Raw genomic sequence first — 27642 nt, 5'->3', positions numbered from 1 at the left:
AATGGCTGCCTTCAGTACACACGCCACTGGGGATTAACCACTCGTTGACCAGGTTCAGGTCATTTCAGTTTTTATGCAGTTGTACACCTGCCTTTAGATATGGACAGAACTATGAACTACCCATCCATTTTCAAACCCGCTTATTTCCGGTCAAGAATGCGGGGGAGCCTATCCCAGCATGCATTGGGTGAGAGGCAGGAATACACCCTGGACATGTTGCTAATCCATCACAGGGCACATACACCATTCACTCACACACTCATATCTACTGGCAATTTAGACTCTCCAGTCAGCCTAACCTGCATGTCTTTGGACTGTGGGAAGAAAGCACACAGCTAAACGTCACACAGAAAGACCCTCGCTAGGATTCACTTTCTTTCAGACGACTGGTAGTGACTGCACCACCACGCTAACTATGAAACACCTATTGATCAGAAATTACAAACAGTGCCCCAGGAATTTACCAAAGTTGTCAGAGTGCAATTATTTATACCTCAGGCTCAGCAACATTGGCTCAGGCGGTAAGAGCAGTCGTCTGGCAATCGGAGGGTTGCCGGTTCGATCCCGCCCTGGGTGCATCAAAGTGTCCTTGAGCAAGACACCTACATTTAGGGGAATGCTCCCAACGTGCTGGTTTGTGCATGACAGCCAATTGCTGTTAGGGTGAGTGTATGAATGTGTGAATGAGAAGCATCAATACAGCGCTTTGTACAGCGTTATATAAACACAGACCATTTACTGTTCACCTTGATAATGAGTAAATCTGATTTGTAGATGAAGCTCATGTTACAATTATACCTGATCAGAGGCCTCAAAGAATAACAGCTGTTTTTTTTGTTTGTTTTTTTATACATTTTTTTGACAATGCTTTATTATCGAGTCATAATTTCAGCAGAATAGTAAAATAATCATGATTGCTGACATACCAGGGACATACATTAAACACATGGCTGTCACAAAGTCACATACATACAGACGGGTCCCCCTACAGTGTGGGCAATATGTACACGAGAATTGCAGACATGATACGTTATACTATCATTAAAAACAACACCGTTTTTTTTTAATTTTTTTTATAAGACTGGTTTATTTTCTTACCAACACGTGATTTCAAAATGGTACAGACAATACATAGCCATAGTTACCAAAAGAAAAAAGGGATACTGCATTTTTCTAGCAACACTGTTGGGTATCAGCAGAGAAGTGGCAAGGCAAAGTGACCAAATGTCCAATAGAATAAAAGATCTTACTGTATCAAAAAAAACTCATTTATACACGGATACGTGACTAAGAGTGACCCTTCTTTCTAACTACGCAAAGTAATGAATGCTCTTATTGGATTCCTTATTTTCCTCACAGATCCCCCGCATGGAAACGTGAGCTTCTACTGGAACGCGCTGAACACGCTGGCCAAAGAGGGATCTGATTGGTGGCGGGGGGGTTGGGGGTGGGGGGGGGGGGGGGGTTGATGCTCGTCTGAAGTGTCCAGACTCGTCCGGCCGCTTAGCGCATGAATGTCTTGCCCCTGAAAAACAAGAAGTCAGTTCAGCCTTCAGTGGTTACATTATATTAAAGGCATTTAGCAGACGCTCTCATCCAGAGTGACGTACAACGAAGTGCAAAATGGACCCAGGGACAAGTGTGAAGAGGACCCAAGAGGAAAGCACAGTTCCGAGTCCTAGCGTGACCACATAGATACAACTCGAACCCTTGAAGAGTACATCACCTTCCATAGAACACCCCCCGAGTGTGACAATACTGTGATACAGGCGTGTGTGCGTGTGTGCGTGTGTGTGTGTGTGTGTGTGTGTGTGCGTGTGCGCGTGTGTGTGCGTGCGTGTGCTTGTGTGGATTTTGTGAAATTGTGCAAAAGGAGAAGCCCTAACCCAGGGGCCCTGGAGAGCTGCAGGGTGAGCTGGCTTTCGTTGTTACTCAGCACTGAATTGATCTATGAAAGTGGTTGATTAAGCTAAGCTCACATTACCTGGATCTGAATCGGTTGCTGATTTTAAGGTGAAAACAAAAACCAGAGCATCCTGCGGCTCTCCGGGGCCAGGGAAGGCGACCCCTGCCCTAAACACTACGGGATGAGAGAGGTGGTCTCAGGTCAGAGAGCAGGGCCTTGAACAAACGAGACCCGCTCAAACGAACCGATAACGTTCCGCCAACGTTCCCCGGAGTGATACTCCAGCCCTGACAGCCAGCACCGTCTCTGAGACACTGTCCCTACGCAGCTCCGGACACTCCGGACACGCTGGGGGAGTGGAAAATCCCCGTCGGGAGCAGAAGTGTGGGAAGGACATGGGAACAGCAGAGGAACGGCCCCTGGCTCTGCACAAACAGGATGTGGGCCAGCCGCACTGAGGCAGTCAGTAAGCCTGAATAAACAAGCCGTCCTGCACGGCTAGGCTATCATCGCCGCCCCGGCCCCCACAGGTACCGCCGTCAGTATTAGCACAGCAGGGGGGAAGGGCTTCTGTTCACCCGCCCAATCTCTCCATCCTGCAGAAATGCTAATGCTAATGGAGGAAAATCGAGTAAAAAAATAAAAAAATAAAAAACCCTTAAAAGCCACTTCAAAGCCGCCCACGGAATGTAAAAATACCTGCTTTCTTAGCTCAGGTGTCTGCCACATAAAAAGAGAAGAAAAGAATGAAAAGGTTTCACTGTGGCTTGAGTTTCTTCATCCAAGAGTCTTGGTTTCGTCGTAAACATTATTACCACAAAAGATTAATTGTACTTTGAAATAATAAAGTCATGTGTAATTACAGGGCATTTAAAATGTTTGCCCTTGGTTTGGCCATCTTGGTTTAGGCAAATCTGGAGCCATTTATAAAAAATTAAAAAAATTAAAAAAAAACGACCAACAATATTGTTGTGGAACTCAAAACACAGAGATGCAACAGGTCAGATTCGGCACGTGTTGCGCATTTGTTTTGATAATGCAAAGCTACCGAGCATATAGCTTAATGGAGTTGAGCAAGAATTGTTCATTGTTCTTTAATTGTGCCATTTACACCCAACCATAGAGTAAAGTGCAGCAGTGAGATTAACTTCTACCCACACACAGACATGACTGCAATCCCTGCCCAACCATCCCTACGTGTGCTCATCGCTGTCTGCCAGGAGCAGGCTGTTGTGGCCACTGCAGTGAGAACCAGGCCCTAATATAACAATTAAAACAACGATTTCATAGTTTAATCGTTGTAGCTCTACTCACCCTTAAACAGTTCTTATCCAATAGAAGTTATAAACCAATGATGACTCACAGACATTACACTTACATTACAGTGAATCAGCAGGCGCCTAAAGTGACTTACAGTTGATGAGACAGGAGCCAATCCCCCCTGGAGCACTGTGGGGTTAAGGGCCTTGCTCAAGGGCCCAACGGTTGCACTGTGCATCGTGGCTACACTGGGGCTTGAACCACCAGCTTTTCAGGTTGCAGTCATGTACGTTAGCCCCCAGGCTACAGGCTGCCCCAGTCATGTACCTTACCCACTACGCTACAGGCTGCCCCAGTCATGTACCTTAACCACTACGCTACAGGCTGCCCCAGTCATGTACCTTAGCCACTACGCTACAGGCTGCCCCAGTCATGTACCTTAGCCACTAGTCTACAGACTGACCCAGTCATGTACCTTAACCACTAGTCTACAGACTGACCCAGTCATGTACCTTAGCCACTAGGCTACATGCTGCCCCAGTCATGTACCTTAGCCACTAGGCTACAGGTTGCCCCAGTCATGTACCTTAGCCACTAGGCTACAGGCTGCACCAGTCATGAACCTTAGCCACTAGGCTACAGGCTGCACCAGTCATGAACCTTAGCCACTAGACTACAGGCTGTTCCAGTCATGTACCTTAACCACTAGGCTACAGGCTGCACCAGTCATGAACCTTAGCCACTAGGCTACAGGCTGCACCAGTCATGAACCTTAGCCACTAGACTACAGGCTGTTCCAGTCATGTACCTTAACCACTAGCCTACAGACTGACCCAGTCATGTACCTTAACCACTAGTCTACAGACTGACCCAGTCATGTACCTTAACCACTAGTCTACAGACTGACCCAGTCATGTACCTTAGCCACTAGTCTACAGGCTGCCCCAGTCATGTACCTTAGCCACAAGACTACAGGCTGCCCCAGTCATGTACCTTAACCACTACGCTACAGGCTGCCCCAGTCATGTACCTTAGCCACTACGCTACAGGCTGCCCCAGTCATGTACCTTAGCCACTACACTACAGGCTGCCCCAGTCATGTACCTTAGCCACTAGTCTACAGACTGACCCAGTCATGTACCTTAACCACTAGTCTACAGACTGACCCAGTCATGTACCTTAGCCACTAGTCTACAGGCTGCCCCAGTCATGTACCTTAGCCACAAGACTACAGGCTGCCCCAGTCATGTACCTTAGCCACTAGGCTACAGGCTGCCCCAGTCATGTACCTTAGCCACAAGACTACAGGCTGTTCCAGTCATGTACCTTAACCACTAGGCTACAGGCTGCCCCAGTCATGTACCTTAGCCACTAGCCTACAGACTGACCCAGTCATGTACCTTAACCACTAGCCTACAGACTGACCCAGTCATGTACCTTAACCACTAGTCTACAGACTGACCCAGTCATGTACCTTAGCCACTAGTCTACAGGCTGCCCCAGTCATGTACCTTAGCTACAAGACTACAGGCTGCCCCAGTCATGTACCTTAGCCACTAGGCTACAGGCTGCACCAGTCATGAACCCTAGCCACTAGGCTACAGACTGTTCCAGTCATGTAACTTAACCACTAGGCTACAGGCTGCCCCAGTCATGTACCTTAGCCACTAGGCTACAGGCTGCACCAGTCATGAACCCTAGCCACTAGGCTACAGACTGTTCCAGTCATGTAACTTAACCACTAGGCTACAGGCTGCCCCAGTCATGTACCTTAGCCACTAGGCTACAGGCTACACCAGTCATGAACCTTAGCCACTAGACTACAGGCTGTTCCAGTCATTTACCTTAACCACTAGGCTACAGGCTGCGCCAAAGAGATCCAGTGCTTCTCTCAACCCGTTATCTGTTACACTCCTGGAGTTCAAGCAAATTATTTGTTTTCCAACTAAATCCCAAGAGCAATTTATTTGCCTCTGTGGAATTTTTGTTTATGGCATAACCTTTTTATTGTTGTTCTTGTTGTTTCACTGTAGCTTTTTCCAATTGTGCATCAAGACTGCCTGAACTGGGATGGATGATAACAGTGTATTCCTGTGCCAGAATTAATGGAATATCGATGATTTACATAGTGAGGTGAATTTCATTTTAGGCTCAAGAAGTGAACACAGTTTTGTTGCTATATTAAATATTTGGCTCTCGTTTAATATTTAAGCCAGACCTGTATGGAGAATTAACCGACTGACCCAAGAAGGTAATCTGTGGAAGTCAAACCTGCTCCCACCCCAGCATGTATACACACACATACGCTACACACACGCTATACACACACACACACTATACGCACGCACGCACACTATACACACACACAAACCAGACTCATGTTTAACAGCCCGAGGGTCCTGTCTGCTGTGGGGAAAGCAGGGCTCCCCTACCTTTCACTCACTAATAAAACTGTGATTTACAGCCCTGTGTGTGTGTGTGTGTGTGTGTGTGTGTGTGTGTGTGTGCGCGTGTGTGTGTGAGTGTGTGCGTGTGTGATTGTTTGTGTGTGTGTGTGTGTGTGTGTATGTTCTCATTCAGTATCAAAATAAACCACTGCAGGTTTGCAGGGTGTTTTAAACTTCTGACATGATTACTGTAGATGCGTCACAAACTCAATCTCCCCAAGCGTACCGGATGACTTGGCACGACGGCTAGCCAGCTGTGTGAATGCACAGGCTGTGTAAAATGGCTGCCCTCCATACACACTCCACTGGGGATTTGTGAAAGTAAACAGCTCATGGACCAGGTTCAGGTCATTTCAGCTTTAGAAACTGTGAACCACGCATGAACTGAGCACGCCGATCTGGTCACGCAGAACGCTGGGCTCAGAACTTACGACATGGTCTTCATCTCCTTCTTCTCCGCGTCAGGCCGGGCGCGGTTCAGGACCTTGAGGAAGTCGGAGGTCTTGGCCCTCATGCGGGTGTGGATGTAGGCCTGCGGCGAGGGAAGACACGCCCGTAAAAACAGGGAACCAACCAGAGGACGGCCTGACTGCGGAGGCCACGCCCCTTAACCGAATGTTTGGCGACACAGACGACACAAAACAATGGAACAAAGACCACACGCACAGGCCCTGTGGGCTGAAAGCCTGCATTGTCTCTTCAGAGAAGGTAAACAGGAGGCACCGTGGAAGCTTTCTGCCTGTCATCAGTCATTCAGTCAGAATGCCACCGAAGGAGCGGTCTTGCAAATGTGTTCATGTGTATTTCTCGAGTGCAACCTTCCAGCACATTAATTTTTATATAAATAAAAAATGAACTACAGGACTAGAGAGAATGAACAGTGGGGTCTGCGGTCTACACACAGAGAGAGGGTGTACAGGGTGGTCTACAGGCAGGGAGAGGGTGTACAGTGTGGTCTACAGGCAGGTAGAGAAGGTGTACAGGGTGGTCTACAGGCAGGTGGAGAAGGTGTACAGGGTGGTCTACATGCAGATAGAGAAGGTGTACAGTGTGGTCTACAGGCAGGTGGAGAAGGTGTACATGGTGGTCTACAGGCAGGTAGAGAAGGTGTACAGTGTGGTCTACAGGCAGGTGGAGAAGGTGTACAGGGTGGTCTACATGCAGGTGGAGAAGGTGTACAGTGTGGTCTACAGGCAGGTGGAGAAGGTGTACATGGTGATCTACATGCAGGTAGAGAAGGTGTACATGGTGGTCTACAGGCAGGTAGAGAAGGTGTACATGGTGATTCTACATGCAGGTAGAGAAGGTGTACAGGGTGGTCTACAGGCAGGTGGAGAAGGTGTACATGGTGGTCAACAGGCAGGTGGAGAAGGTGTACAGGGTGGTCTACAGGCAGGTGGAGAAGGTGTACATGGTGATCTACATGCAGGTAGAGAAGGTGTACATGGTGGTCTACAGGCAGGTAGAGAAGGTGTACATGGTGATCTACATGCAGGTAGAGAAGGTGTACAGGGTGGTCTACAGGCAGGTGGAGAAGGTGTACATGGTGGTCAACAGGCAGGTGGAGAAGGTGTACAGGGTGGTCTACAGGCAGGTAGAGAAGGTGTACAGGGTGGTCTACAGGCAGGTAGAGAAGGTGTACAGGGTGGTCTACAGGCAGGTGGAGAAGGTGTAGTCTTACCTTGGAGCACTTTATGTGGTAGTGCAGGTAATCGCGGAAGGTGTGGATGAGATTGATGGTGTTATCTCTGGCGTTGGTGTTGGTATGACGAGGGAACAGGACTGCAGGAGGAGAACAGGACCTTTTAGAACAGGACCTGGCAACCCTGCGAGAGCGCCCGGCCCCACAGGCTACCCGAACACAGCACACAATACAGTATAAAACTGCGACTTATGAGCAAATGATAAATCATATTCAGAGAACATTTTGCTCTCCAAAGAACTTGGAAAACCAAGCAGAGTAACAGTGGGCGGTTGAGTGGCTGTAGTCGGGGGGCAGAGTGGCTGTAGTCGGGGGGCAGAGTGGCTGTAGTCGGGGGGCAGAGTGGCTGTAGTCGGGGGGCAGAGTGGCTGTAGTCGGGGGGCAGAGTGGCTGTAGTCGGGGGGCAGAGTGGCTGTAGTCGGGGGGTTGAGTGGCTGTAGACGGGGTCGGGGGGTTGAGTGGCTGTAGTCGGGGGGCTGAGTGGCTGTAGTCGGGGGGCTGAGTGGCTGTAGTCGGGGGGTTGAGTGGCTGTAGACGGGGTCGGGGGGTTGAGTGGCTGTAGTCGGGGGGCTGAGTGGCTGTAGTCGGGGGGCTGAGTGGCTGTAGACGGGGGGCTGAGTGGCTGTAGTCGGGGGTTTGAGTGGGGCTGACCGAAGGTGATGTATCCGATGTTGTCTCCCACCGCCGCATCGGTGTCCTTCAGCTCCAGGGGGGGCTCTCTGTGGCTGAACAGCACCTGGGGGGCGGTGTGGCTGGCACGCCGGCCCTCTTTGAACTCCTGCACAGACAACCAGTAAATGACACGCAATGAGGAAAGAGAGGGAGCCAGTCAGCACTTCCCACTGAAACATGACCGTGGATACAGTCCATCCCAATCCAATCCATACACGGCTGAGTACGAACGCCCATTCTGCCGCTCTGCCACCCTTTGGCTTGGTTTCAGGTTTTCGGTTTTTAAACCAGCACGGCCAACCGCAGACGCACACCAGAACGTTCTCAGGTTTCAGCATTGGGGCTCACCTGCATGAACACTTTCCCGATGATGACGTCGTCGTCGTCGTCCTTGAACACAGTGCTGAAGACCACCGTCACACGGCATTGTGGGGTTAAGGGCCTTACTCAAGGGCCCAATGGCTGCACTGTGCATCGTGGCTACACTGGGGCTTGAACCACCAGCTTTTCAGGTTGCAGTCATGTACCTTAGCCCCCAGGCTACAGGCTGCCCCAGTCATGTACCTTAGCCACTAGGCTACAGGCTGCCCCAATCATGTACCTCAGCCACTAGGCTACAGGCTGCCCCAGTCATGTACCTTAGCCCCCAGGCTACAGGCTGCCCCAGTCATGTACCTTAGCCACTAGTCTACAGGCTGCCCTAGTCATGAACATTAGCCACTAGACTACAGGCTGTTCCAGTCATTTACCTTAACCACTAGGCTACAGGCTGCGCCAAAGAGATCCAGTGCTTCTCTCAACCCGTTATCTGTTACACTCCTGGAGTTCAAGCAAATTATTTGTTTTCCAACTAAATCCCAAGAGCAATTTATTTGCCTCTGTGGAATTTTTGTTTATGGCATAACCTTTTTATTGTTGTTCTTGTTGTTTCACTGTAGCTTTTTCCAATTGTGTATCAAGACTGCCTGAACTTGGATAGATGATAATAGTGTATTATCAATTCTCAATTTCTTGTGCCAGAATGAATGGAATATTGATGATTTACAAAGTGAGGTGAATTTCACTTTAGGCTCAAGAATGATGGCTGAACAGTTTTGTTGCTATATGAAATATTTGGCTCTGGTTTAATATGTAAGCCAGACCTGTATGGAGAATTAACCGACTGACCCAAGGAGGTAATCTGTGGAAGCCAAACCTGCTCCCACCCCAGCATGTACACACACTATACACACACACACACTATACGCACGCACACACACTATACACACACACACACACACCCTTTGGCTTGGTTTCAGGTTTTCGGTTTTTAAACGAGCACGGCCAACAGCAGACGCACACCAGAATGTTCTCAGGTTTCAGCATTAGGGCTCACCTGCATGAACACTTTCCCGATGATGACGTCGTCGTCGTCCTTGAACACAGTGCTGAAGACCACCGTTACACGGTCCTTTTTCGCCTCGAGGTACCTGAGCCGCAAGCAAGCCAGAAACATCATCATCATCTCCTTACAAACACACAAATCCCAGAGAGAAAAAAGTTCCTGAATATTTCCTACATGAATCATCAGGAAAAAGCGATCCCAACAACCTATACCCATTCCCCATCACATTCAGGAGGTAAGGTTGCCGGTATGTTCCCCCACCCTGTGTGTGTCCCTGAGCTGAGACGCCAAAACCCCAATTGCTCCCAACGAGCTCGTTGGTGCCTTGGCGCCTATCGGCTTTTGTGGGTGAGCGTGTGTGTTTGCGAATGGCTGAATGATAAAATATATGAATGCCGTCCATTAAACATTTAAAAAACACACAAAGTGCAGAACCATGACCAGGGACGCTTGCACTGAAAGACCCAGGAGCTGAGGGCCACGGGGGCAGCAGAGGGGCAGCAGAGGGGCAGCAGAGGGGCCGCTTGGCCAGCTCACGCACATGGACTCGTCATCTCTGTAGTGGACGACGGCCCTCTTCTCTCCCTCACGGCCTTCCTCCTGGAACTTGAAGTACTTCTCGAAGACGGAGGCAAAGCAGTTCCTCTTCAGCATGCCCGCCTGGTGCACCACGTCCTCCTTATTGGCTGGCACAGAATCCAGGTCGAAGAGCAGGGACACGTTGTAGCCTGAGGGTTGGGCCATGATAAAATACATAAATTAAACAAGATGTCCGTCAGGAGCCATCCATCCTAGCAAGCACAGAAGAGACATCCATTCCCATCAGAATGTTAGTTTACGTGGGCCGCTCCCATTGGTTAAACAGCTTTTATAGCACACAAACAGGCCAGGCTTGCTGCTTTGATCTTAAAGCAAACAATCGGCCAGAATCTGAGAGATTAGTCGCAGAAGCTGGCCCACAGGGAGAATGCGAGGGCATACGTGCAAACGTGAGGTAATGATGTTTTTGACTGATGCCTCTTACCGTCTTCAGGAGCCACCAGAAAGTTCCCATACACCCTCTTCAACAGCTGAAAGACAAGTTTGTCCCATTACATCAATCACACATTTAACGGCGGATTTCCAAACACTGCTTTTTACTGCACAACAGCCCAAGGTATAATCACAGTCTTATCTTGTAGCCTACAGCACTCTTTTCTCGTCTATAGCCATGATGATGCAAGTGACCAAGAATTCCCGAGTTTAAAAACAACAGCTTAAGTGTACAGATCAAGGGATGACAGTGACAGGCAGTTTGGAAAAGAGATTATGTTAAGAAGTTATGCAACACCTGGAAAAAACAAGGCAATATTAAACCCTGCATATACCGTCTCCTCCAAAAGTATTGGAACAGCTAGTCAATTCCTCTGTGTTTGCTATACACTGAAGACAATTGAGTTTGATGTCAAAAGATGTACATGAGATTTCCTGGTATTTTTATCGATTTGTTAAACAACTTAGAACATATCACTTTTTTTCTTTTTTTATCAGACCACCCAATTTTTAGGTGATCAAAATATTAAGTGTTATTTACTTTACTTAAGTTAAGTAGTTTATCACATCTATTAAAACGCAGAGCAGAAAATAAGGTCCTTTACGCTTTAGTTTAGTTTTAGTTTTGGATCAAACCTTCACCCAATCTAGCATCAGCGAAAGGCACATTCCGCCCTTACGACTCCCAGTGCACAACCGCCAAGCGCAGCGTGACGATATATCAGGTCACAAAGCAGCACATTCCACACCGTGCCTGCACAGACACGCAGCGGAACCACCGCCCGAGAGGGGTGTCCGACAACAACACTCAACACAAACGCTGCAGTGGGGTCCGTTTAACAAGCTGGTCAACTGTCAACTAATCTCAACCGTTTCCCCTTTATGGCCTCAAGACTCTAATAAGCAGCTCAGTGAGGAGGTGCTTCTCTGAAGAGGGGAAAAGAGCCTTGTGAGGGCCGGTCAGGGAGAAGGGGGGAGTGTGGGCTGGGTGTATTTGCACTACATTTCCCTGTGGCCAGAGGGTCGGTGGGTGAGCTCAGGGATGGCACAGGTGCACTGGAGACAGGGCTGCACCATGTAGCTATATCCAATAGATTTTTCAGAACCATCTCTGGCTGGTGGCAGTAGGTTTCGTTCCTTCTTTTCATCTCTAATCAGACTTGATACGGTAGCACATCTCCAAACTTCAGTGAAATGCTTCCGGGGGAGAAAAACTGGTTCCCTTGTGCATCAATGTACGTTTTCACTCTTTATCCGTGTAGTCATGTTTTTATCTACCACATGGAAACAGCATGGGCCTGCTGCTGTCATATCAACATTGAAAAGATACGAGTGATGTTTTTTCCCCCGGAAGCATTTCATTTGGCTCAGAAAATTTCAATAATATAAAAATAAAAATACTGAAAGAAATCTCACACTGTGTGCCGGAGACAGTGGTTAGTGAATGGTTATACCGTGATGGCTACATGGCCCAGCCCTAGATGTGACAGTTGGTTTGATGGATTAAAAAGACCAGCACTGCCTCCAGGCCTCAGTGCAGACTTCACACACCCAACATGGCCCCAGTCCAGGCACCAAACACCGCAGGCTATTTGAGGCCTACTACTTCCTCTATGAGGCAGTGAGTCAGACTGCATTTCCTCTCTGCCTTCTCTGCACTTCTTCCTTACATGGAGAGATTCTGACTGCTGATTCTGCTGGCAGTTTGGAGAAGTTCAGACAAGGTCAGAGAAAAGGAAACCCTTAAATGCAGTCATTTTTGGTCTTTAACTTTGAGGTGGGCTTTTTTTCTTTTTTTTTTCTTTAACTTTGTTCCGAATGTTGGCAGCACATCAAAGCTCCTACTGAAACGGGTCCCTAGCAGGCACGTATTTGACTACCAAATGGGCAGTAGATCTGCGAGGTGCAGCCGTGAGCCGGGGACCTGCAGCCTCACCTCGTCAGCACCGTGCTCCTGCAGCTCCTTGTAGAACTTCAGTGAGATGCTGACCATCACTTTGGTCTTGTCACCATTAGGGTTGGAAATGTGGTAAAGGACGCCATCGAAGTCTGCATAAAGGAAAAACACATTTCAGACGCCATTTCTGAAGTTTCACTGGAACAATGATAAATAATAGTAATAATTTGTTATTTAGCCAAAGTGACTTACAGTTGATTAGACTAAACAGGGCGCAATCTTATTGTGGCCACACGGGGCTTGAACCACCAACCTTCCAGGTCTTAGTCATGCACCTTAGCCACTAGGCTACAGGCTACCCCAATGAGACGCAAAAAAGGAAAGTGAGAGATTCTTACATTGCCTTTTAACTCGACATTTACTCAAAGATGCATTCAAGCAGAACTTAATTTTACCCCACATTGCTATCGAGGGGACTGTCTCCTGCTTAGACTAATCAACTGTAAGTCGCTTTGGAGAAAAGCAATAAGTCATCAGTTATAGTTGTGACAGATGAAGCAGAATCCACACCCTGTATACTGCTTCCAAGATAAAAAATATTTACTAATGCCACAAATGTGATGTTTCCAGCTCTTCAGACATTTGTCGAGTTTATCTATCGTGATTAATTTCCTGTCTGGCACCTGTTGAGATTTTGGATGTGTAATGACTACTGTAATGCAATGAGCCACAGCCAGTGCTTTAACAAACTGAACATCATATAATAAATCCAACTGCAGACTGGTAGCATTTCAGGCTAGCTGAGGCTTAGCATGCCTTTTTTATTAAAAGTTATATTACAACAGTTGCTAATTAGCAGAGAGGCAGGAATACAGGAACTAGGCCAGGAACAGGCTATTTCTGTGGTGATTGGTTGCACTGTTTTACAGCATCCCATACTGTTAGGAACTGATTCATATAGAGGGTAAACCAGATGACCAAACCAAATTAAATGGTTGCTGCGATTAAATAAGTCGATAAAATCAACAGCTGGGCACACCACCCTGATGGAGTGAAGCTACCCACCTCTGAAAGAGTGTCCAGTTCACTACACAAAAGGTTTTGATTTCAAATAATTTTCTGTGCTCAACTGATCTTGCCTGGTACAACTGAACCGACCAAGAGGACCAGAAGGTGGGGTTTGAACTTTTTGAGAATATTTCATAGGTCCCAATACACCAGGCAAGCTCAGTAAAATTCCAAAAAACCGTCACTGACCAAGGTATGGGTAAAATAACACTAAACTGAGTTGTATGGAACTCAGTGGGAGTTACCTGCAAATGTGACTTCCACCGCTTCAGGCTTGTTCCTGAAACACGTGTAAAAGGCAACTTTCAGTTCTTCAATTCAACAAAAAACACTTCAATGACAGGATGAAGGGATGCACACTCAAATTCACAGCTAATTTTGACGGTTAAAGACAACATTGTATAGGCGGCACAGCGGGTAAGATACAATCAGGTACCAGTCCCCAGCACACAGAGTGGTCAATTCATCAGACCTCCTCAAACCGGTCCCACTGGTTGACATGCGATCCCTTTCTGGTACGCAGGCAAATATAATCAAGGTGGTGGTGGTGGTACATGTTTCCAAAACACTGAGAGTGGTTTAACGGAAGAGAGAAGAAAGTGTGTATTCATTCATACTTCAGCACTAGTGCAGGATATTGTACTTGGAATATACGCATCCTATCATCAATAAAATTTTAATCGAAACACAATTTAAAACTCTATTGCAGACTGTTCCTCCTGTTGCTTGTTGCGCCAGTGGCAAATGGGTTTTTAGATCGTGATACATTTCCTACCAGCAAGAGCTTTGTCGAATGTGCACCAAAAACTCCCGAGGCATGCATATTTGTTCACCAGAATCAACTACCACCCCCTGAAAAGGGCAGCAGTGATATGATATAAGAAAAAGGATAGAGATCGAAAGAGGGTAATTCTAGGGACACGTATACGGCACGGAGAGAGGGAGAGGGGGAGAGGGTGAGAGGGGGAGAGGGGGGGAGAGAGAGAGAGAGAGAGAGAGAGAGAGAGAGAGAGAGAGAGAGAGAGAGAGCATTTCATACAATTGCCCTGTAGGTACATATTTGGAGAGAGAGAGAGAGAGGGAGTGAGAGAGAATTTCATACAATACGCGCCTGCCCGAACACCGCCCATACCTGAACCACCACCGACCAGACCCGCGGATTCCGGAATGCGGAAGTAATGCAACAGAATGCATTACAATGAGAAAGAAATCGACAAATGGCAGCAAGCAAGAAAAACTAAAGTCACAACAATGCTAATTTATGCTCAAAATATTATACAGCCAGCAATTTTACCATCTCATAACATCAGTAGCCTACTGAGCACAAGATGCGGAACTAGCCTACTGGTCAACAAGTTTGCTTGCTAGCTAACTAGCTATGATGGGCAGCGTTAGCTAGCTAGCGATTGAGAACTCGAGTGATTATTGCAGATTCATGCAAAATGCGTATACAGAAGTAACATTACACACATCTGTGATCATATTAGCTAACCAACAAAAGATCCAGTTCACAGTGCACGGCGGCTGCCACGAAGCACATCACGGCTAGCTAGCTGCGGCTACCTGGCGGAGACACACCCCGTACTGCTAACTAGCAAATCAGATATGAAGGAATCGAATCGGAATAATGTATTTCAGGTCCCGGCTAGCACACGACCCAAGAAATCACTGGGTGTCCATTCAATTAAAGAGTATGTAATAAATGATGTAATCAATGAACCAACTAGCTTAGTCAGCTAACAGAACTGCTAAAAGAGAGAAACAGGAAGACGCCGCCTCACCCGTTTGAAGCGCTCTCAAATTTGAGTGACAGCGTCTCCTCAATAATGCGGTTGTTGATTTCCAGTAGAATCATTGCAACGGAGGTTCAGCGGATTGTAATTTAAAACAAGTTGTAAAATATGTTCGGTAGCTGTATCCCGTTCCAATCCTACTGGCTAGCTAATTTTCTACCTCGCAGAAGAGCTTCCTTCCGGCTGTCAGATCTTCCGCCTTCTCCGAAGGACCGATCGAAAAGCTGTTTGCAATTCTGCCTGTTACAATTTACCCGAGGGGAGGAAGTGGTCATCGTAGTCGCTAGCTAATGACATCTATATCTAGCATTAAACGTTTCCCATGTCCTAAACAATTCCAAAATTATTATTGCTTTTTTAAGTTTTGGAAACAAGTAGATAACGAACGCTAACTAACTAACCCCCGTATAGTCCCATAACTTCATCGCACATAACACTTTGATCATATAGAAATATTACAAATATATTACAAGTGTAGACTTTGATTCTTTTTTGGAATGAAGGTGAAACGAAAATTACCTCGCATGTTTTAATTTTTCGTACACCACCTGTAATATCCCGCGAGTGCACCTTGCTTCAGATAATCAACACACAGCAACCTAACTTTCTTTCGTTTTTATTATGTGTGTGCCAATGTATTTTTAACACATGTCAGTTGACTACTGATTTCCAGAGCGGCAGTTAAGCGATTCTAATCAGCACACGTTTAGTTTAGGTGTGCACTGTGCAGACATTCGCAACATGAATATGCGACAGTATTTTAGCAGGATTATGTTAGCGTTGTTTTTTTTGTTTTTTTTTCTGCCGGAGTCTGTTTGCATATGACAGAATGGAAATGTCTACATCCATGGTCTGTTTTAGGTGGCGCATAGCCAGCTCAACTGAAATAACTATGTTCAACTGAAATAAGTACACAGCGCCGCATGCTGGTAAAAGTTAGATTTGGATATCCTCATTGAATCCTATTTTTTACACACTGGGACTGCGTCATTCCGCGTTGGATTGTGTGTATTTTATTGCTTATTATAATTTTCTAAGAGGGAAATGTGTTTACTGGGGACAATGCACACTGAAGTTCAACAAGCGTAATCTGATACATACTGCCAGATACATACATACTTTGCATGTGCAAAACCTGTGTGGAATTCTGGGACATGTACGAACAGGTCCTGTCCCCCATCTGGAAGAAGCAACAATGTGAGACATCGCCCCTGTGCTCAGAACGTTTGTTGGCTTATATGATATAGGGTACTTGACACATATGACACACAGTGGAAGCTACATACATGTGGGAGGGGGTGGGGATTTGCAACAAAGATCAGCCGTTTCAGAGGTTAAGCTATTGATGTAAGCATGCTGAACACATCTGTTACAGGTAGCCTACTGAGAAATGATAGAAGTGCCCTGGGCAAGTGTCCGATTTGTTCACGCACTGTGTGTAATTATATACTACACTTCCAACTGTAGAGAGGAACAGTTGTATTTCATTATGTCCTTATCCGTCATATATTCATTTCTGTGTGCTGGAAAGTTGGAATTCCGGTTGGAAAGTGTTTTTTATATTACACTGGATATGACAGCACCTGACCAATTACTGAGCAACCAGCATCATCGATATCCACTGAAGACATGTACTGGTGCTCCCATAAGATAACCCAGCAATAATTGTAAAAAGAAAGTGTGCAATACTTAATGATGTCTCATATATCTGAATGAAAAATCACATTTAAATTACTTTGCATTTTTTGGTGTTTTGACTAGTCTTATGTATTTTTCTCATTTTCCACTGAAATCATGTCCGTATCTTGAAAAACATTTTTTATTCATTCATTACACCATGATTCTTGAATAAATATGACTTCTCATATCACTGAATGTCACCGGTGATCCTGGGAGCTATGTTGCCTGGGGCATTAGCCCCTCGGAGGGTCTCCCAAGGCAAATTGGTCCCGGAGGAGGGGCCAGACAAAGAGCGAATTAAAGACTCCACTACACAGCCACACAAGTACCCAGGTACCTCGCCTGGAAAAGGGAAACCGGGGCCCCCTCCTGGAGCCAGGGGAGCTTGTCGGCGAGCCTCTGGTGGCCGAGCCTTATCCCATGGGGCCCAGCCGGGCACAGCCCGAATTGGGAACGTGGGGTCGCTGCCCTGTGGGCTCACCACCTGCAGGGGTCGGCATCGGAGTCGGGTGCTTTGTCAAACGGACGGTGGGCAAAGGCGGGGATCCGGGCGTGCTGATCCCCGGCATCGCAGACTGGTTCTGAGGATGTGTAACATCACCTCTCTGGCTGGGAAGGAACCGGTGCTGGTGCAGGAGGCGGAACGGTACCAACTAGATATAGTTGGGCTCACCTCCACGCACAGCACTGGTTCCGAAACCAAACTCCTGGAGAGGGGCTCTCCAGGAGTTTGCCCAGGATGAGAGGCACCGGGCGGGTGTGAGGATACTCACAAGCCACCAGCTGAGCACCACTGTGTTGGAGTTTCACCTGGGGAATGGGAGGGTCGCCTCTTTGCAACTACGTGTCGCTGGGGGGATAGCTCTGACTGTTTGTGCTTATGCAACAAACTCTTCCAGCAAGCTCTTCCAGCTCTTTGAGCCCTGCAGAAAAAGCCAAAGCACCTTTTACCAGGTTGGCAGGCAATTGCCTGTGCAATAGCTAACACCCAGGATGCAACACCAAAGCAGCCCGATTAAATGGCTGTTCGCTAGCTTAATATACCCAAGTATACTGAAATGGTTTTCACACATAAATAAAATGCATTATTATGGAATTATTATGACCTATTGTGACCCTTTTATCAACCAGATGAAAACACTTTAAACATATTTTAAATCCAACCTCAGAGACACAAGGTCAGGTCTGAGGAGTGGTTATACTATTAGGGCCTGCAAACCAACCTGTCAAAATATGAAAACAAGAAAAAAGGGAATAAGTCATTTTCTTTGACAACTAAGGTACAGGACAGTCGTCAATCATCACAAATATATGCTTTTAAGACTCACAGAGATAATTTTCACTTGACTCCTTTTCCTGCAGTTTTTCAAAGATGTTTCTGGAAAGACATTTTCTGAAGTCTGTGTGCAGACCCTTGCAAAGCCTGCTGTTTTATAAGCTTGTAAAGAAGAGATTGACCCAGAGTCACCCACACCCCGTCCATCTCTTCTTCTATCTAGCGGGGTTATTTATAGAAGCAAAGAAATTAAATTATTGAATGAAATGAGAATACAATTTATGGGGCCTCTCTGAGATTTGTCTTGTGTCAGTTTATGATATTAATGAGCTACTTCTCCTCACTAACACTGTATTTTTTGGTCTGGTGTAATCTGGAGATTTTAATGATGTGAGCACTTTATTAGGTATTTATTAGACTTATTTTTTAGACTTCTACTGCTGTAGCCTATCCACTTAGAGTTATGATGTGTGTTCAGAGATGCTCTTCTGCATACCACTGTTGTAATATGTGGTTATTTGCATTACTGTCACCTTCCTGTCAGCTTTGACCAGTTTGCCCATTCTCCTCTGACCTCTCTCATTAACAAGGCATTTCTGCCCGCAAGGCAACTGCTGTTCACTGGTTTTTTTGTTTTTGTTTTTTGCACCATTCGTTGCAAACTCTAGAGACTAGTGTGCATGAAGCAGGACATCAGCAGTTGACACTCAAACCACCCTGTCTGCCACCAACAATTATTCCACGGTCAAAGTCACATTTCTTCCCCATGCTGATGGGTTGATGTGAACATTAACTGAAGCTCCCATCTTGTATCTACATGAGTGTATGCATGGCACTGCTGCCACACACTTTAGATGATTGCATGAATACATAGGTGTAATAAAGTAAAAATTTTCCTAATAAAGTGCTCGGTAAGTGTAATGTGAGAAGTAAAATACATTTTTAAAATCTGTCCACAGCTAAAGCAGCTGCTTTAAATCCCTTAGCTTAAGACCCATACAGTCTTTCTTTTTTACAATCCCTCTGCAACTTCCCTTTTGACAAGTATTTAAATAGATGCAAATTAAGTAATTTAAATAATTTTTGAATGAAATCTCAACCACAGCGTTTTGTGGAAAAACACTCATGAGCCACACATCCTGGTGCTGTTGTGAAAATGTATCCTCTAATTTATACTTCTTATTCTTCTTATTTTACCACGAACTCTGCAATAGATCTGAGGCAGATGTTTCATGTTGTGTTTTCATTCAGCTACTTCTACATATCAGTAACCTCTACATTTTAGTGCAGGACGATATCATCAATGATATACTGTAGGACCAGTGTACAGTAGGTGATGAAATAGTCAGACATCTCAAATATCAAAATATATTTCATTTTATGCTGTGATACACTGTGAAGAAAAAGATGTGTACAGTGGTTGTTGATGCTGTATTGAGAGGGATACTGGCCATGGCAGTGCCAGTTGTTACAAGGATGAGCCTCTGTTTGCCACAGCTATGGTGAGAGGGCTTTAGTTAGCGGTTCTGCTGGTTAACTAGAATACACATTTAAGGCGCAGTAGGAGTATTGAAACCAGTGTGTTGGCTCCCCCTAATGGTTGGTTAAATTTCTTCAGTGTAAGATGGGTTGTTTCTGGAAAGCTGGGAGAGTGTAGCAAAGCTAGACATTAGTAAGGCTGCACATTCTGCCACAATCACAACCAGCAGGTAGCACGCATTTATGTCTGAGAAGGATACCCACATAAGACAGGTATCGGATTTTGGGTCAGGATTTACCTGCATTATGCACTGGTAGAATGCTGGAATAGACAGGAGAATGTATTATTTATTCATTTATTATATATCACTTTGTGTGCTGCCTTGAGGAATAGCAGATTTAGTAAATATTAGTGTAACACCTATCTCGATAGGAACCAGTAGAGGAAAGAATACATTTTAACATTTTAATCCAGATAGCAAGCCGAGACAGCAACATCCAAACTGTACTCTGTTTATGACTCAAATCTGGGGACCTGGGCCAACAATGCAGACAATTAAATAATCAACAAGCTTAAACCTGGTTATATTAAAATAATAGATGGGCCCACATACTACACATATCACAACACACAGCTGGTTAAATTAAGAAAACGTTATACTTTGCATATAAAAATAAAACATACAAAATTAAAAGAAGAAAAAACTTGTTGCCGTGCTTATCCTTGGAGCCCAGTGGCCAGTGCACTCACGAACCCTGAGAGGGAGAGTGAAGATCTTTACTTAGGAAATGGCTGAGCCCATTCCACATGTCGGCCTAGTTAAATTCCAGCTTAAACCAGTTTAGGAGGGTATTTTCAACAGTTTTAGCTGGTCAACCAGCTGACCAGTCTATACAGTCAGCTAGTCCACCAGGTGACCACCAGCTTCTCGACTAGCTTTATCAGCCTTGACCAGCAGCATATCTTATTCTTTTGAGCATTCTAAAAATGTTTGTGTCATTTTTTCTTAGCATTTTCACATCCATGTCTCCCTGTCATGTCTGGACATGGCTAGATTTTAACAGCTGTCACTTCCTGATTTTAAACATGGGAAGTGCAGGTAGCATAGCATAGACGTGTAACATAAATAACTTTCTTTGTTCAAATTTCATTTTCTTTTCTTAAATTTTTTATTTAATTCTGCATTTTCCCCTTTTCTCCCAAATTGGTAGCCAATTGTACCCCATCTAATCCAATTAGTGTTAGTGTTAGATACACCGCCCACACCCTGTCCCTCAGCGGCCCGAAGGAGAGCGACACGCCTTCTTCAAGCCGTCTCGTCTCATGCTCATGACCGTGATTCTGAGGCGCCCGAGGTGCTTCTTGTGCGGTGATCAGCTGACCCTGCCAAGTCCCTCCCTCTGGAGTAGCGAGCCAATTATGCCGCTCCACGAGAGCCGGCCAAACTTGGCTTTTGGCAGGACCGGGAATCGAACCCTGCAAGTCCGCTGCATAGCCTGTTGAGCCACCACGGCTCACCAAATTTCATTTTCAATATACAGTGAAGGTTCATGGTACTGATGACCAAGGAGAGAATTAACATCAGGGAATTGGAAATAATCAGTACTTAACAGCTGTGTAGGAGGGTTACGTTAAAAGAGCAATGTTCCCGGCAGTCACCTCACCCATTACCACACACTGTGGGCTCAGACAAATTAGGCAACTTGATCAGTCAGGAAATGTGGAGAAATACTGTGCAGAAGTCTTAGGCACCCTAGACTTTATTATATATATATATATATATATATATATATATATATATATATATATATATATATATATATATATGTTTATTTTTTTGTGTATAAAATAACACATTTGAGATTACCAAATATTCATTTTCCAAAATTAACACATTACTGTAAGCAATTGACTACTTTTTACATAAAAACTTGATCAAGGCTGTCTGAGATCAGAAGCAAGGCGCCAACCAAAGTCTGCAGAAGAACTGTGGCAAGTTCTCCAACATGCTTGGAACAATCTCCCTGCTGATTGTCTTAAAGAACTGCTGGACAGTGTTGGCTATCTCAGAGAAGTGATGCATTTTTAACGCCGAAGGATGGTCACAAAAGCTATTGATTTGATTCAGTTTTTAACTATTCTGCCAAATTACTGACATGTAAAATGTATAGTATGTTTATTTAGGACCTTTCATTGAATTATTTTTGAAAGAATCTTGTCTGTACAGAATGTTATACAGATGCCTAAGACTTTTGCACAGTAGCTACTGTATATAGGTCTCTACCTGACGTAGATGTATTGTATGCGATCTGTACCGTAACTATACACTATACTTCATTAGCATGAAGCCATGAACAGTAATATTGACTTCCGTAGGAAATGGATCCTTGTAAAATAATTGCAGATTTATTTTATAGGAATACGGATGCATCATGAAGTGGTTCCCTAGTGGTTCACTGTACACATGTGTATACAGTGTATATTTATGTTGAATATTCTCCTTCTCTTTCAATCGCAGTTGCATGGCATTCACTTAGCAGATCTCTATGAGTCAGTTTTCCATTCTTGTACCAGCTATAAAATTTCAGTTTCAATGGATAAAAGACGCGTAGACACAGCTTGCATTCGTATCCACATGTGTATGTTGATAAATTGATAAATACCAAGTAATCGTAAATCAAAGGCGCGTGCACCAAATTTCTGATAAATTGACGCCCCTAAAACACCATATATGGACTTTCGGCTTTTTAAAGAGATAGTCGAAAAAAGAAAAAAGCTTCTCTGAAGCGGTGATTGAAGTTCTGTTAATGGAAGTACAACAAGCCAAAAAACACACACAGATCAGCCATAACATTAAAACGATTAAAAAGGCTTTAAACTGTATAAACTTAATATTGCATTTTTTTGTTATTTAAATATCTTGGTACGTACTGGTGTTCATGATCACGTCTGTCTTAAGTGCTCCAGGACGTGTAGATTTTTTTCATATAAAAAAAGAAAAAAGAAAATAGAATGTAAATGTAAAAAGGTCCGCCATATTAAAAAATGCATGGGATCTATTCCGACATATATTTCACCACATGCATTACTATGTAATTCCAACGGAGGGAAGAAGGGTGAAATTGATGTAGGATTAGATGCCATGCATTCTAATCCTACGGTGGGTGATCTTTATTTCTTTTTAAATTCTACAGGTCCTGGAGCATCTGTTAAGATAGACCTCATCGCGTACCAAGGTATTTAAATAACAAAACTATGCTTACAAAAAATAAGACTTCAATTTTAATTTAAAACTTAAACTTTTGAATGCAATTCACTTATGATAATCTTCTTATATAAGTAAGAGCAGAGTTTCAAATTAACCCGGATTCGTCTACTGCTATTCTGTTTTTTCCTCTTTACGATTAGACATACAATCGCTTGTCTGTAAACAGGTGAAAATGAGTAAAACACAGCGACGATTGGACCTGTGCCTATACTTCTTTTTAATTGGTAGCAAAAATACGAAAGTTTACCTTATCACCTAGCAACTGCTGCACGGGCTGTCAGTATTGCGCGTGCATTCACTTCAACGACCCCACCGTGGGAAAGTTCAGCTAGCTACTAGCCTCGAGGTAATCGCCTAATACTTGAGATTTATTTTGTATATAGGCAACTATATATATATATATAAAGGATGCTCAAACAAAAATAAACAAACATGTATATAAATCTGCAAGGCACTTTTGCGTCCTCAACAATAAAGTGTTATGTTGTCAGTATTGTGTGATGTCTGTGTGATGTCCTGGGAAAACACTTATTTACTACAAGATCATCAAGCTACTCTCTTTTACTCTGATAATTAAATATAGTCTATTTGTATACATTTTGAAACAAATGAAACGAACTTTTTGCAAAGCTTGTCGGCCTAAAATGTGCACAGCTTATTCAGTCTTAGCAACACTTACCTTAAAATTGCTCTACAAGTCGCTGGCGTGTCTGTATAGCAGCCGCATTTCGAGGCCAAAGAGCTGGTTCCGGAGGCAGTCGTTCCTCTGCATTGGGGACTTCAGGCAGGGGAAGGCCCTGTTTAATGGCCACATTGTGCAGGACACAGCAGGCTAATATTATTTTGCACACCTTCCCGGGTGCATAAAGAAGGGTACCACCTTTATTGTCCATGTTATGTTCCTGTGTTCTGTGTGTTAGTGTATCATTGTTTAGTATTATTTATTCTTGTAATTTATTATTTTTCATATTTCATGTCTGGTTCTGTTTATATTTGTTAGTCTTTGCACTCGTCTTCCCCTGCGATGTCTGAGTCTGAATGTTTTCTAGTTCAGTCACTCCCTTGTCTGCGTGCCCCACTATTCGGGTGTTGACGGTAGTTCCGGGGTTCAGTCTTCCTTCCAATCTTACATTACTTACTTCCTGCTTTCTCTCCATTTCATGTTTGTACATAGCACTAATATACTAATCCCAACTAACATAGAATTTGTACAGTACTAATTATACTAACACACTAATATGTTTGTCAAACTAACATTCACTAGTTTTGGGTATTTGTAATTTAAAGCACTTAACTAACTTACTAATGCATCTCCAGTTTCAATTCTGTTCTGTAACTCCACCTCCCTATTCTATCACTGATTACTTGCTTAGTTTCAACGAAGTATTCGCACCTGTCTCTCTGTATCTCTGCATCTCCTGATTCTCTGCAAATTGTCTGCTCCCTAGTCCGGAGCCCCTGTGTCTGCTTCTGGTTCCTCTGTCCTCCCCGCCGTAACAGTCCAGGCAGATCCATCTTGCCTTCAAGACCCCGTTTGTGCGCTCCACAACGGCCTGAGTAGCAGCATGTGCCTCATTGTATGCCAGCTCCTGTGGTGTCTGCGGGTTGGTCAGTGGGGTCATAAGCCACGGCGTCAGTGGGTAACCCCTATCCCCTATGGATACAGAAGGGTAAATCCATATATAAACACACATGCAATTGTATAGGCAGGCTAATTCTTACCAATGAGCCAGCCGTTCCTCACAGCTCCATCCTCCAAACGCGTGCCAACTGCGCTATTACGCAGGATAAATGCATCATGCGTCCCACCAGGCCACCGTGCCACAAGGTTTAACAGCATACACTTTGCATTACAGATCAGTTGCACATTAACCGAATGAAAGTTTTTCTGGTTTATGTAAGCAAATGCATCACAAAGAATGTGTAATCTATTGAGTCGATTGACATAGATAATTCACAATCATGAACCTAATCTGGATCTTAAACCTGCTAATTGCCAACTAATTTAATGATGTCTCATATATCTGAATGAAAAATCACATTTAAATTACTTTGCATTTTTTGGTGTTTTGACTAGTCTTATGTATTTTTCTCATTTTCCACTGAAATCATGTCCGTATCTTGAAAAACATTTTTTATTCATTCATTACACCATGATTCTTGAATAAATATGACTTCTCATATCACTGAATGTCACCGGTGATCCTGGGAGCTATGTTGCCTGGGGCATTAGCCCCTCGGAGGGTCTCCCAAGGCAAATTGGTCCCGGAGGAGGGGCCAGACAAAGAGCGAATTAAAGACTCCACTACACAGCCACACAAGTACCCAGGTACCTCGCCTGGAAAAGGGAAACCGGGGCCCCCTCCTGGAGCCAGGGGAGCTTGTCGGCGAGCCTCTGGTGGCCGAGCCTTATCCCATGGGGCCCAGCCGGGCACAGCCCGAATTGGGAACGTGGGGTCGCTGCCCTGTGGGCTCACCACCTGCAGGGGTCGGCATCGGAGTCGGGTGCTTTGTCAAACGGACGGTGGGCAAAGGCGGGGATCCGGGCGTGCTGATCCCCGGCATCGCAGACTGGTTCTGAGGATGTGTAACATCACCTCTCTGGCTGGGAAGGAACCGGTGCTGGTGCAGGAGGCGGAACGGTACCAACTAGATATAGTTGGGCTCACCTCCACGCACAGCACTGGTTCCGAAACCAAACTCCTGGAGAGGGGCTCTCCAGGAGTTTGCCCAGGATGAGAGGCACCGGGCGGGTGTGAGGATACTCACAAGCCACCAGCTGAGCACCACTGTGTTGGAGTTTCACCTGGGGAATGGGAGGGTCGCCTCTTTGCAACTACGTGTCGCTGGGGGGATAGCTCTGACTGTTTGTGCTTATGCAACAAACTCTTCCAGCAAGCTCTTCCAGCTCTTTGAGCCCTGCAGAAAAAGCCAAAGCACCTTTTACCAGGTTGGCAGGCAATTGCCTGTGCAATAGCTAACACCCAGGATGCAACACCAAAGCAGCCCGATTAAATGGCTGTTCGCTAGCTTAATATACCCAAGTATACTGAAATGGTTTTCACACATAAATAAAATGCATTATTATGGAATTATTATGACCTATTGTGACCCTTTTATCAACCAGATGAAAACACTTTAAACATATTTTAAATCCAACCTCAGAGACACAAGGTCAGGTCTGAGGAGTGGTTATACTATTAGGGCCTGCAAACCAACCTGTCAAAATATGAAAACAAGAAAAAAGGGAATAAGTCATTTTCTTTGACAACTAAGGTACAGGACAGTCGTCAATCATCACAAATATATGCTTTTAAGACTCACAGAGATAATTTTCACTTGACTCCTTTTCCTGCAGTTTTTCAAAGATGTTTCTGGAAAGACATTTTCTGAAGTCTGTGTGCAGACCCTTGCAAAGCCTGCTGTTTTATAAGCTTGTAAAGAAGAGATTGACCCAGAGTCACCCACACCCCGTCCATCTCTTCTTCTATCTAGCGGGGTTATTTATAGAAGCAAAGAAATTAAATTATTGAATGAAATGAGAATACAATTTATGGGGCCTCTCTGAGATTTGTCTTGTGTCAGTTTATGATATTAATGAGCTACTTCTCCTCACTAACACTGTATTTTTTGGTCTGGTGTAATCTGGAGATTTTAATGATGTGAGCACTTTATTAGGTATTTATTAGACTTATTTTTTAGACTTCTACTGCTGTAGCCTATCCACTTAGAGTTATGATGTGTGTTCAGAGATGCTCTTCTGCATACCACTGTTGTAATATGTGGTTATTTGCATTACTGTCACCTTCCTGTCAGCTTTGACCAGTTTGCCCATTCTCCTCTGACCTCTCTCATTAACAAGGCATTTCTGCCCGCAAGGCAACTGCTGTTCACTGGTTTTTTTGTTTTTGTTTTTTGCACCATTCGTTGCAAACTCTAGAGACTAGTGTGCATGAAGCAGGACATCAGCAGTTGACACTCAAACCACCCTGTCTGCCACCAACAATTATTCCACGGTCAAAGTCACATTTCTTCCCCATGCTGATGGGTTGATGTGAACATTAACTGAAGCTCCCATCTTGTATCTACATGAGTGTATGCATGGCACTGCTGCCACACACTTTAGATGATTGCATGAATACATAGGTGTAATAAAGTAAAAATTTTCCTAATAAAGTGCTCGGTAAGTGTAATGTGAGAAGTAAAATACATTTTTAAAATCTGTCCACAGCTAAAGCAGCTGCTTTAAATCCCTTAGCTTAAGACCCATACAGTCTTTCTTTTTTACAATCCCTCTGCAACTTCCCTTTTGACAAGTATTTAAATAGATGCAAATTAAGTAATTTAAATAATTTTTGAATGAAATCTCAACCACAGCGTTTTGTGGAAAAACACTCATGAGCCACACATCCTGGTGCTGTTGTGAAAATGTATCCTCTAATTTATACTTCTTATTCTTCTTATTTTACCACAAACTCTGCAATAGATCTGAGGCAGATGTTTCATGTTGTGTTTTCATTCAGCTACTTCTACATATCAGTAACCTCTACATTTTAGTGCAGGACGATATCATCAATGATATACTGTAGGACCAGTGTACAGTAGGTGATGAAATAGTCAGACATCTCAAATATCAAAATATATTTCATTTTATGCTGTGATACACTGTGAAGAAAAAGATGTGTACAGTGGTTGTTGATGCTGTATTGAGAGGGATCCTGGCCATGGCAGTGCCAGTTGTTACAAGGATGAGCCTCTGTTTGCCACAGCTATGGTG

General features: G+C 44.7%; 1 protein-coding gene across 1 annotated transcript; it reads right to left on the bottom strand.

Moving 5' to 3' along the window:
- Positions 1-1056: 1056 nt before the first annotated feature.
- arpc2 (actin related protein 2/3 complex, subunit 2) lies at positions 1057-15392 on the bottom strand. The gene is made up of 10 exons (XM_061226429.1): positions 15150-15392; positions 13614-13648; positions 12340-12452; positions 10396-10441; positions 9913-10099; positions 9363-9456; positions 7967-8093; positions 7295-7395; positions 6045-6145; positions 1057-1525 (listed from the first exon to the last, which is right to left on the bottom strand). Exons 1-10 carry the CDS (start codon positions 15221-15223, stop codon positions 1504-1506), a joined length of 900 nt encoding a protein of 299 aa, XP_061082413.1. The 5' UTR covers positions 15224-15392; the 3' UTR covers positions 1057-1503.
- Positions 15393-27642: the final 12250 nt, after the last annotated feature.

This window comes from Conger conger, chromosome 17 (assembly GCF_963514075.1).
Source record: "Conger conger chromosome 17, fConCon1.1, whole genome shotgun sequence".
NCBI classification, from domain to species: domain Eukaryota; kingdom Metazoa; phylum Chordata; class Actinopteri; order Anguilliformes; family Congridae; genus Conger; species Conger conger.
This window is presented reverse-complemented; position numbering and strand designations above follow the sequence as displayed.

Bases quoted from the DNA above. Each gene is read 5' to 3' on its own strand.
- arpc2 (XM_061226429.1), bottom strand. From the start codon at position 15,223: ATGATTCTACTGGAAATCAACAACCGCATTATTGAGGAGACGCTGTCA. The intron at 7,396-7,966 runs GTCAGCCCCACT...CTCCTCCTGCAG, and splicing joins CATCGGATACATCACCTTCG to TCCTGTTCCCTCGTCATACC. The intron at 6,146-7,294 runs GTAAGACTACAC...CCCTCGCCGCAG, and splicing joins ACCACATAAAGTGCTCCAAG to GCCTACATCCACACCCGCAT.